At 50.7% G+C, this 12,535-nt stretch overlaps 1 protein-coding gene across 2 annotated transcripts in view; it reads right to left on the reverse strand.

Moving 5' to 3' along the window:
* Positions 1-876: 876 nt before the first annotated feature.
* The window catches only part of YY1 (YY1 transcription factor), a 30,551-nt gene continuing 18,892 nt past the window's right edge, over positions 877-12,535 (reverse strand). For both annotated transcript variants that reach the window (XM_053665955.1, XM_037130415.2), the window contains 3 exons: positions 4,450-4,510; positions 2,674-2,832; positions 877-2,039 (listed from right to left, as the gene is read on the reverse strand). In XM_053665955.1, coding sequence (XP_053521930.1) covers positions 1,857-2,039; positions 2,674-2,832; positions 4,450-4,510 — 403 coding nt within the window. In that variant the 3' untranslated portion in view covers positions 877-1,856. The remainder of the gene's footprint in view (positions 2,040-2,673; positions 2,833-4,449; positions 4,511-12,535) is intronic.

Here is a 12,535-nt window from a genome sequence, read left to right on the forward strand (position 1 = left end):
AGGGGACCTCACCTCCACCAGGGCTCCCCGCACTCCCCACTTTCGGACACAGCACAGCCTGGCTCACCCGGCGACAGCTGGCTCTTCTGATTAACTCGGTCCCGCCAGACTACTCAATGGAAAACAGACTCTGAACGAATAAAAAGTGTCTCAAGTTAAATTTTTCATCTATGATTCAGAAGGCACTTCAAAATTCCAGAGGGCCACAGGGTCACTAGGACCGGGCCGTCAGCCCCGCACGGGACCAATGGAGAAGCTGCAGAGACAGGGCCGTGTTTTGACTGGCTGGTGTCCTGGGCATCTCGTCAGTTGGTCTCTGGTATTAGCTCGTTTGTCAATTGCCCGGCAGAGTTCAGCAAACAGCACAAAGACACACAGTAGGTCTGAATTCTGAACAAATGGGACTTTGCTTATTGGGGCAGTTTATAAAACATTCTCACGGGCCCAAGGTTTGACTCAAAGTAAAATTCAAAAATTATAATCGCACACCTAAGAGGTCACCGTGTGAGAGGTACAGTACTCAGTGAGCGCCATTCTGTCTCGTCACCTCGCCAACCAGCACCCGCTCCGGAGCACAAAATCAAGCCGCTGGCATTCAACCGCCGCAGGTGCTGGCACCACAGACCCTGCCCACGGGCCCAAGGCACCGCAACCAAGCAGCCCAGAAGCACGAGGAGGGCAGCCCCTGCCGGTAACTCCTTACCTTGAGAACACAGGCCCGGCACACCGGTCAGCCGCACCTTTGCGGGGGGCGCTCTGAGGTAGTTCCTTAACTCGGGACGCCTGTTACCTACTCTTTCAGAACTCAGTCCACACGGGGAGTATTAAAATACCCATAAATTGCTCAATCACAAGTCACTGGAATTGAGTGCAAAATAAAGGAGACTTGAGTTGCTTTATTTAGCTTCCAATTTCTGGGAGGCTCAAGAATTTATAATTATTCTGGACAACAAAAAGAAATAAGACTGTGCTTACAGATCTTTTTCTGCCGTACTCTTTCTGTTGGATTGCTATTTTATTGTTGCCCTTTCTGTTACACGGATGTACACACCAGGTGTTAAAAGGTACAATACATTCTACAACTGAGCACCACTTTCTGTAACTGAACAGGCAAAGAAATTACACTGAACATCAGCATCTGGCAGTATTTTTCAGAAAAAAAAAATGACTAAAATGGGTTTAAATTGATTAACACTATTAAATCACATCTAATATTTGATACTACATGATTCAATACAGCTATACGATACAATTATACAAAATGTGTTAACATCAAAGAATACAACCAAAATTAAGAGAGCAAACAAACCTATATAACTTTTTTGTACAGGAAAATACTTTTGAAGTATGCATGTAACTGCCCATTCTTTTAAAGAAAATCTACTGCAAGCAAAGTTACCAACCTCCAGAAAAATCACACATAGCATTACTAAGCATATCCCCAAAAAGTGTACAATATGCACACTTGAAAAATACAAAATTAAAAAAATTGTAAGCAACAGGTGAGCTTCATATTTATAAGAATGTGAAAAGTCCCATTTTTAGCACTGTTGTATAAAGAATTGTCTTTTGATGCGAAGTTCATGAACTGTCCTCCTGTTGGGACCACACTTTACAAAAACACCGTGTTTTTGAAACGAGATTACAGAGCTAGATAGAGCATATCTCAGCAATGTCATCTTATTAAAGTTTTTTTTTAATTTTTACTACTTTATCAAAACATGTCCCTTAGGTGTGTAGGATTCATTTTAAAATTCTTTCCTAGAAACAATATACAAAGGAGAGGCGTAGTTATTTCCAATCATACTCCTGGAAGATGCTTCCCGAGGCCGACAAGATTCTCCTCTCTCGTCTTCTCACTGGTTGTTTTTGGCCTTAGCGTGTGTTAAGATGTGAGATTTCAGGTTAGTCGACTGAGCAAACTTCTTATTACAACCGTCGAAGGGGCACACATAGGGCCTGTCTCCGGTATGGATTCGCACGTGCGTGCGCAAATTGAAGTCCAGTGAAAAGCGTTTCCCGCAGCCTTCAAACGTGCACTGTCGGGAGAAGACCAGAGAGAACCCGCTCAGCGCCGAGCCCGGGGGACGGACAGCGCCTTCGACCCAGTGTGCCCTCCCTGCCCCGGGGGGAAGTCCAAGCTGCAATCTAGAATTAGTGGGCATGGGGCTCTTACTCTGCACAAACGTCTTCTAAGACCCAGGGTCTAGCCCCCCCCAAGCTGTTTAAATACCATGTAAGAGAAACACTAGGCAAAACAGCAAGGACGTCCGGAGTACTACTTAAGGTCCTAGCACTTGTGTACAGCGAACGGGAAGGTTTCAGTGCCAAGTTGTCAGGAGGACCAGGTGAGATGCAATGGCTGCGCTGTGCGTTTACCACCCCCCCCCCTCGGTCAGGGGCTTCTGAAAGGGGAACAGGATGTTAACTGGGATAAACTCTAGAAGCTCTCTGCCAGTTAGTGGTTCAACACACTCCTAACTGCAGACTGAGTGAGCGTCAGGCTTGCCCTTGAGCAACCCCGTTTCTCCGGACGAGACGGACACTACAATAGGTCTCCAGCGTGTCACAGATCACACCGGGCAGGGCAAGAGCCAGGGCAGCCCCTCCGGTGCCCATCCGGACGCCAGGCGCGGCCACTGCCCGCGGGCACGGAGTGGGGGCTGGCTCTACCTGAAAGGGCTTCTCTCCAGTGTGAACCAGCTGGTGCCGTTTTAGTTTTGAGCTCTCCACGAAAGCTTTGCCACACTCTGCACAGACGTGGACGCGGGGGCCGTGGGTGTGCAAGTGCTTTCTCATAGCGGAGTTATCCCTGAACATCTTTGTGCAGCCCTTCAAACAGAGAGAGAAGCTTAGTGGTCCACCCTGCAAGGTGCGCGAAGGAGTCAACCACCGAACAGCCTCCACGGACACGTTACGACAAAACCACCCCCAGCCCCCATTTTAATTTCACTTAGCATTACAGTACAAATCTTAAATTATTTAAGACAGAAAACAGACAGCTGAGAAAGGCCTTCTCATTTAACCCTTGCTTTACAGATGAGGAAACTGAGGCTTAGAGATGTCTTTAAGTAGACTTGCCCAAGGTCACACCACTGGCAGCAGGAAGCTGGGAGTAGAACCCACCACCCGGCTTCCAGCTATACCACAGCTGCCTCGCCCAACTCCGTCCCCCACATGAAGCAACAGAAGCCCTGAGAAATAAATGGAGTTAAAATGACGGCAGACCACCACTACCTTTGGTGGGCCCCACATTCTGTGCTGCAAGAATGGGCTGTCATTCTCCATCGCCTACTGTTCCCTCTTCTCTCTTTGCCTCTTTCCCCTTCTTGACAGAGAAAGAAGCAAGAGGGTCTCCAAGGAATGGCAACTACAGAAGAAATTGATTTGGTGAGACACTGGGAAAGCAGCAGCTACGGACAGAGAGCAGGGTGGGCGGGTGGGCGTGCGGCGCTCAGAGAAGCATGTCCTGCAATTTCTTCTGCAGTTGTTGCCCAGTGATGGAGTGGATGGGGGAACGACAGACAGCACGACAGGAGGACAGCACAAGCCAACCAGTGGACAGGTTCACAGGCAGAAGGGTGGGCGGGAAAAGCCACAGTTTTTCACCTTGACCCCTAGGCTGAGTTTCCACTTAGAAAATGGAATTTTTAAGAAGTAGACAAAAAAGCTAGAGAGATGGCAGGCACTTGAAGGTAGAACTGTTTTCAAACGCTTATGTGTATTTCGGCCCCAACGAGTATCACTTTACATTTCAAACGCTCCACACGAAGAGCATTAAAAAGGAACAGAGGACCAGTGAGTGCACAGTGATCGATCAGAGGTGACGACAGGAAGCTACGTTTGTCCTTTTCCAATCTTTCATTTAAAAAAGTTCCTTATTCCATTCAAGAACTCTGCCTTGTTTTTCTGCGCCTGTGTGATAGTTTCGGTCAGTTTTATACCAGCTAAGTTTCAAACTGACCCAACCCATACCTCCCAAGCATCTTTTAGGCTATCCTTTTATTTTAAAGACTAAATCACATTTGAAAACAATTAAGAATCTCTCTAGCAACACACAATTAACAGAGTAAATTAAGAAAATTGTGAAAGAAATAACAAAGTCTTATTAGGCTTAGTTAAGCAACATCCAAAATAAACTCCAAATTCCCATAATGAGCCTATGGTCCCATAAAGGTCCATGGGTGAGACACAACCCAAAGTCTTAAGATTGTCTTCTTAATGATTCAAAAAGAAGAAATACAGCCCTGACATAGTATGTGCAGTATACAGTAATGACAGAAACACTGGTGCCTACAGTAACCCCGTTAGTAGCACTTAAGTGCAGTGGCATCCCGGAGGATCTGGCCCCTCACTTCGCCTCACACGCAGACAGAAAGGAAAGCGCAGACTCTGCATGCTCCCTCTAGCACTCCACCGCAGGCCAACGCCTCCCCCAGGGTTACTTACTTTATGAGGGCAAGCTATCGTTCTTGGAGCGTCATCTTCTTTAACTTTTCTTGGCTTCATTCTTACCAAAAGAGAAAAAGAAAGAGAGAGAGAGAGAGATTTGTAGGAGTGGGTAGACTCACTGGCACCCACCATAGTCCCTAGGGCGCTTTCCTCGCTGCACAGCAGCTCGGTTACCACGTGCTCCCACCAAGGGGGTGGGATGAGCCGGCTCACGGTGGGAGCACCTAGAATTTCCTGGGTGAGGGCGCTGCCTCGGGTCACGTGTCTAAGAGCTGGCTGGTAGGGTGGCAAAAGATGGCACTGTGATCTGTCTGTGCAACTCGAGTATCTGCTCTTCCCCAACAGCCCCCAAACCACAGAGGGCCCTCCTAGTGGGAGTGAAGCAATGTGTCCCAGAGTAGTTGCTGTGATAAAAAAAGATGCTTTATGAGGGGGAGCAATGGATAAGGGGAGCATCTTAAATATACACACCCCAATACAACTGCTGGGCAGGCGGGCATTCGCACCGACAGAATCGATCTGTCACGTCTCTTTTTGAAAGGCACCCAAGAGTCCTTGTAAACAGACTCAGACGCATGGAGGTCTAACAACTCTGGAAGGGAACCGTCGGCACTGGCTGCTTTGAGGAGCCCCAGGACCGGAGGACAGGTGGGGACACCCCACGCCCTGTGTAATTTTTAGTCCACTGTTGGGTTTCTCCAAAAATAAGAGCCTTTCTCATAAGGAATACAGATGCCTGCCCTGCTCAGCAGGGGTGCAACAAGAGTTCGGATCCCGTAGGCAGCCAAGCAGGCCCCGTGTGGGACTGCCATCCAGAGAGCCTGCTGAGTGGGTGACTTACCTACCGGCCATTTCCACCGAACCATCATTTGGTGTTTTGCCAAAACTTTCTACAAATACTCCCTACAGATCCGTGTGTGGTAGAGGAGTGAGAAATTAAGAGTTCCTAGAAAAACGATGTAAACCTCTGTCACAAGTATTCTTTCTGGCCCGGTATCGCTGCCTAGAGCTCTGACAGGAGCAGGTGCATTAACGCACCAGCACGTCTGTGCCCCTCACAAGGGCGACTCTGCCCCCCCACTACGGACTTCTGCCGGTGTCTTGTTGTGAGACCCCAACAGCACCCTTCTTCCCCCTGGGCTGGTGATAAGGACTGCCTGGTGCTCTGTACCGTACAAACTACCTGGACTCGTGAGTCACCCAGTTAAACGTCCGTGCCCAGAGGAGCACGGGTGAGGAGGCACTTTATCTGGCAGCTGTACCTCATCTCTACAGTTTGTTCAAAACCGTGTGAATGTCCAACCTTATAGGACAACATCTTGGGCATGCTGTTCCCCCACACCAACCCTATAGGCCCTGTACCTCAAAGCGTTGGCAAATGCTGAGTTAACAAATGTTGTCTCAGTCCCTGCTGTGTGTGGGGCCATGAACTTGAGGCCTCTGCTGCCTCAATTGCCATCAGCCCTGGAGTTTGGGCGGGGGTTCACAACACTATGTCGGACAAAAATTTGATGCCACTGTGCCATCTGGACACTGTGCCAAAGTCTGAAAAACGACAGTGATGCCCACAAACGGGCTCTACTCCAAATACTAATTAGAAAGAGTACATTTATAATAACTAAGCTTTGGTTTTCCCAACAGAGAGTGCTCGCCCTTTGTCTCCACTGGGAAGCTGGCTGCGTGGCCGTGCGTCCAGACTCACAGAACGATACTCACCTACAAGCAAGTCCACCACACCGTGTGCAAATCCTCACAACAAACCAACTTTCTCAACTGCCCACTGGGCTGGCCAAGGAGCCGTGCAGACCGCCGTCTCCCCCACCCACCCGTCTCCGGTCCGAGGCTGAGGTGGGCGTCAGTGAGGCCCCGTGCGGCCCAGCAGGGTCCCCATGCCCACACATACGCTTTCTTATGTTATTCCCAGGAACTTCATTTGAAAAAACTTGTCTTTTATCATGGAAAACTTCAAATATACACAAAAGTATAAAGAGAATAGTACCATGTGTTATTTACAAAACTCTCAACTTCTTAAAAATGTTGTTACCAAGTACTGTTTCACTTAACTGTCATTTTCAAAATGTGTGCAAGCATTTAGCAATATAATTAATTTTAGAATTCAAGTTTAGAGTGCATTTGGACAGTGAGGAAGGCGAAGAAGTGCGGCCACTCTGAAGTCCCTTGGCAAACTGCCTGTCCTCTCGGTGAGCAGCGCCCGAGGCAGAAGGCAGATGCCGGGAGCTCTCACATTTTATTCCAATGCAAACCCTGCGAAAGGTCATTTCCCAAAGATGTATGCTCCTGTTTTGTAAATAAAGACTAAAATCTTCATGGCACCAATTGACACATAACTTGCAAAATAAAAACAAATGTATTATATATTTGCAATCCAGAAACTGTGAAACAGACAGACTGCAGCCACACACTTGCCCGAACCGGTCGGAAGTGACCGGGACAGCCATGTTCCAGGACTGCGGGCTCCGGAGACCTTCCGACTGGAGACAACACTGACGACGGCATGGGCACCACGAACGAGACCGACGGGCGTGGGGCGCGAGGCCGGCTGCCTGGCAGCCCCGGCTGCAGGACCTTGAGCAAACTACTTAACTTTTCAGCCTCAGTTTCTTACTCTGTAAAAAGGCGCAATGCTACCTGCCTCGAGCCTGAAGACTAAAAGGCGTGGTGCACAATCGACTCTTGGAAAACAACAGCCATCACTACCCCCCAGCTGCGTGTAAAATGGGCCAAGCTAAAAATGAGTTAATTCCTTTGAAAAAGATAAAGCTGGTTATACGTAAAACCCAGAAGGTTCTGGTGCTCCGAACCACGCTTTTCAACAAAGGCCCATGAGACGGCGCACAGACACAGGTCAAAGCAAAGAGCCTCCCGGACATGCTGGGAACTCCACAGAGAAGCCAGGAACCACCCAGAGAAACCCCCTCGCTCAAGTGAAAATGGAGAGCCTTCTCTCCGCGGCACGGCTGGCGCCGCGCTGTCCCCATCTGTGTCTGTGTGGGAAGATGCAGTCAAGGCTGGACTCGAGGGCCAGACACCACAGCGAGTCCCCAGCACAACTTTCTGCAAGGCTGTGTGAGCCAGCAGTCCCCACCCAGTTAAAGCTGTGAGGGCCCAGAAGCCGAGGCGAACGTTTCAGAAGCAATGACTACTGAATGGGAATGAGGCTCTTCTCAGCAAACTCTGTGGACTCCAGATTGGAACCACCAACTGGGACCTGTGCAGACAGGACGGAAGTCCCGTGTCGTACATCAGGCACTTGCATTCGAGGTGCAGAACTGTGCCAAGAATAACGCCGCCTTAGACAAATGAGACAGCGTCGGTTAAAGGAACTGTCTCCCCATAACAGTGCGCGGTCAGGGGGCGGCACACCCAGCTCCGTGACCACAGCCCATCTTTCCCATCTTTGCATCAACCCTGTGGACAAGGTCTCAGGGTGGGCGGTGAACGACAGGGCAACCACCTGGGATGCACCTAAAGCACTCTTCTACTTCAGATAATGGGAAACACACAAAAGCTGTCTATTCAGTCAGGAAGTAGAATTTGCCAGGTCCCACTCTCCCTTTCTGAAGTCTTTAATAAAAAGACGTTCTAGGGCCTGGCTGGTGTAGCTCAGTGGATTGAGTGCGGGCCTGCGAACCATACGATCGCGGTTTGATTCCCAGTCAGGACATGCCTGGGTTGCAGGCCAGTTCCCAGCAGGGGACTCACGAGAGGCACCCATGCACTGATTAAAAATTCCAGGAAAAAACCCGTCGCCCCACAGTCCCAACACCATGACTTTCTAAGATGCCCACACACCATAGCCTGAGCAGCCCAGGGTCAGTGTGCAGGACCTGACACTCGAGGGGGCTGCTGCCAGGCCCGCCCGGAGCCCTCGCAACCCAGTCTGCAGAGGAGGGAAGGGCGGCCGACAGCAGGGCTCCCAGAGGAAGCACATGAGGACTGGAGGCCAGCAGAGGGGCGTGTGGGTCTTCGTAAGCACAGAGCAGGGGATGTGGCCCCCGAGTCTGAAAGCTTGAGCCCCGGCCCCCACGGAAGCCTCTGGGAAATCCTGCTTCGCTGGCGTTACACACAGTCTCAAAAGGTGGGGACCTAGCGTGCAGGGCACTCCAGCTCCAGTACGTCTCCTCCACCCTCTGTGCCACCAGAGATTCTGCTCAGTTCTTACACGCCCTTTTCAGGGTGCCCTGGCCCACGGGGGCGAGAACGCGCCTACCTTCTGCCTTTACTCTGTGTACACTGTCAAGGCGAGCAGAGTGCACTCCATCCTGCCCACAAATGAAGTCTCTGCCCGGCTGAGTGTGACAGAAAACAGGCCCACACCAGGTTCAGGTGCTTATGTGAACATTCCTTGAGGTACAACGCACCGTGTGCCAGGGTCGCCTTTCTTGCTCTAGAAGTCCAACAGGGTGGTGGCGGTGCCAGGAGAGCCCTTCCCCCGGGCCGTCACGTGAGCTCACCCGCCAGACAGCACTGCATCCCTCGTCCTGCCCCTGGGGGCTTCTGAGTGTCTCTTTATTTTAGAAGACTCTTTCCCACGCCACCAAGATCCTCTAGCGTCTTACCCCTCTGTCCACTACTGAGTGGGGTCCCCTGCTCTGGCAGACGCTCTCACAACCCACTGACTTCCTTCACTAGCTGGAACATGGTTTCCGCACACTCACACAGCTTTCTTGGTTTTCTTTTCACTGCATTTAAAAAAAAAGATTTTACTTATTTATACTTAGAGAGAGGGGAAGGGAAGAAGAGAGGGAGAGAAATATCAATGTGTGGTTGCCTCTGATGAGCTCCCCACTGGGGACCTGGCCCGAAACCCAGGCATGTGCCCTGAGCGGGCATCGAACTGGCGACCGTTGGTTTGCAGCCTGCACTCGATCCACTGAGCTACACCAGGCAGGGCTCTCTGCATTTTCTTTAATGTACTGATTTTACACTTGATCTTAGGCAAAAGACTGAGAAGTGATTTTAATTTACCGATTTTAGAGAGAGAGAAAGGCGGAGAGACCCTGACTTTTGTTACTCATTCATGCACTCACTGGTTGAGCCCTGTATGTGCCCTGACCAGGAATCAAACCTGCAACTCTGGCGTACTAGACAGAGTTCTAACTGAGCTATCCGGCCAGGGCTTCACTGTAGGCTTTTAAAAAGGCCTTCCTTTGAAGTTCACTCTTACTTTACTGGAATGTATCCTCAATGAACCTCCTCAGAAAGCATGCATGCAATGGTCTAAGATAAATCTTGGATTTGACTGATAGCTTTGCGGGATGGAGAATTCTATGTTTGGCCCTATCTGGTGTGGCTCAGTGGGTTGGTGCCATCCCACAAACCTAGGGTCGCAGGTAAGATCCCCCGTCAGGGAACATGCCCGGGTTGGGAGCCAGATCCCCGGTTGCAGGTGGGCAGGACACACTGATGTTTCTCTGACCCTTCTTTCCTCTCTCTAAACTTAAATAAGTAAACATCTTGTTTAAAACAGAATTCTATGACTGGCTCTGACCAGTGTGGCTCAGTGGGTTGGGCACTGTCCTGCAGAGTGCAAGGTCGCCAGTTCGATTCTCGGTCAGGGCACCTGCTTAGGCTATGTGTTGTGTCCCTAGTCAGGGTACCTGTGAGAGGCAACAAACCAATGTTTCTCTTTCTCCCTCCCTTCCCCCCTCTCTCTTAAAAATTGTTTATAATAATTTTTTTCAAAAACACTGCTCTTCTAATTATCCATTGTTGTTTAAAAAAAGTCTCTTCCAGGTCTAATGAACTTTTGCAGGTGACCTGTTGTTTCTGCCGGAAGTTTTGGGGTTCTTTGTGCTTAGTGTTTCGAAATTTCACTAATGGCCTCTGAGACATCTGCCCCAGGCCCTTCTGGTCCCCTTCTTCGGGAGGAAGGTCTCAGGCAGCCATGACGCAGAGACCAGGCCACTTGGGAGACAAACAGAGGCTTCCATTCCATGTCAGTGACACGTGCTGCCTGAGTTTAGCACAGAAAGACCTTGGACTTTCTGTTTGGAGGACTGGGGACAAGCTTGCAGAGCAGCTGTCCCTGTTCTCCAGTGAGGGTGGACAATACCCAGGTCACCAACACCCAATGACGCCCACCCACAGGCTGGCTCTATGCCAAACCCCCAACTCACTGACTGATGTCACTTCACAGCACACAACGCAGAAGCCGACTCCTCCCGCTCCTGGCCCTTCTGGGACCGCCCTGGCTCTCGTGATGTCGTGTTGACTGCCTCGTCCCTCCTCCAAATCTGAATGATCTTCCTGCTCTGTCCCTAGTCCCTCTTACCCGCTGAATACAGGGGCTCCCTTAGGACTTTCTTTGGGGCCTTCCCCTCCAAAACCACCTGCTGGGGGCTGACTTACCTAATACTTCTGGGCCTCCAGCCTCCTCCCGTAAGAGGACTCTAGCCCTAACTTCCAGAGACCACCTTAAACCAGAATGGTATGTTATTAGCATCTGAAACCAAAGGCTACCCTTTGGAGCCCAGACCAGCACCCTCTCCCCATTTCCCATCCCCTAAGGAGCAGAGCTCTGAATCACCCTTCCCACTGCCTGCTGCCACCATCTGTCTCAGGCAAACCAAGCGCTTCGCTGCTCTGAGCACACGTGGGATATGGGGTGTGTGCACTGCGCTCTCACCATCCAACAAGTAGCCCACCGGACCTCTATGTTCTGCACAGGGCCCAGATCAAACGCCACCCTTCGCAAAGCTCCCCTGACCCTGGTGTCCCATCACCTTTTACCCCTGTGCCCCAGCCCCTATCATGTCCTCACTGCAGCCTGAGGGCAACAGGAAGAAGAGGCTAACCTGAAGAACATGACAACAGTGAGCACTGGCAGGGTACTTGGCCCATTCTGCCCCAAATCTCTAACCTCATTGATGACTGTGTGGCCTACAGATTCCATCTGTATTTGTATCGGAGAAGAGGGTGGTACTAACATTTGACACATAGGCACGGATGGCAGTGACAATGGAAATGCACTGTCATCAACAGGACGACTGTGTGAGTTCCCACCACAGCTAGTTTCACTGGAAAGGAGAACAGGGTCGGAACCCCTTTGCTAAGACACAACGGAGTTCTTAAACTCATCTGACAGGTAGGAGACAGAGGCTCCAAACGGCAAGTTTGCCCACCTGGTTCTTGGCAGGGCTGGGAGGAGACACCAGGACCCTCCAGGTCCTCCAACTCTTTCTTACTCCACTCTGCTCTCGAGAGAAACAAACAAAGGCGCCCCACTCTGTCCTCGGAAGGTGCAGGAGCACGCAGGTCTCTTCTGTCCAGACCCAGCCCTCACCTGAATTTCCCAGGCGTTACGGACCCCATTCCACTGCAGACTGGGGGGAAGAGGAGACCCTCTGCTCCAGGGTTTGTCAGTTCCTTTCATTTTATTTCAGAGAGTATTCATGGGTTTTCTCACACCCTTGTCAACACTGTCGAACAGGCCCTGGCCTACGGCTCGGCTGGTTGAAGCGCTGACCCCACCCCAAAAGGTGTGGGTTAGATTTCCCAGTCAAGGCACACACTTGATTGGGGTGCATACGGGAGGCAGCCTACCAGTGCCTCTCTCACACTGATGGTTCTCTTTCTCTCTGCCCTCCGCCCTCTCTCTAAAATCAATGAACATACCCAGAGGTAAGGATTATAAAGGACTTTTTTGCCAAACATTACTGGAACATAAATAACATAAAAAGGGGCAGAGGTGCCCTAGATGGTGGCTCAGCTAGTGGAACGTCGTCCCATGAACAGAAAAGAAGCAGGTTTGATTCCTGGTCAGTGAGCATGGGGGGGGGGGGGTTAATTGTTTCTCTCCCTCTCTCGCCTTCCCACCTCTAAAATCAACCAGCATGTCTTCCAGGGGAGGGTTAAAAGGTGGAGCAGGGCAGAGGAGCCCAGCCTGTTTCAGGCACAACAAACACCCAGTGGGTTCGGCCCTTCCTGACCGCTCACCTTGGACAGTCACAGGGTCCTGGACATGCACACCTGATTGTTCCCTGTCGTACAGCTTAAATGAACAAGGCGGCAGCAGCGTCGCTGCCACTGCTACAATGCCATGCCGACAGGCGACCCCTCC

This window comes from Artibeus jamaicensis, unplaced genomic scaffold, assembly GCF_021234435.1.
Source record: "Artibeus jamaicensis isolate MK-2021 breed Jamaican fruit bat unplaced genomic scaffold, CSHL_Jam_final contig_444, whole genome shotgun sequence".
NCBI lineage: Eukaryota > Metazoa > Chordata > Mammalia > Chiroptera > Phyllostomidae > Artibeus > Artibeus jamaicensis.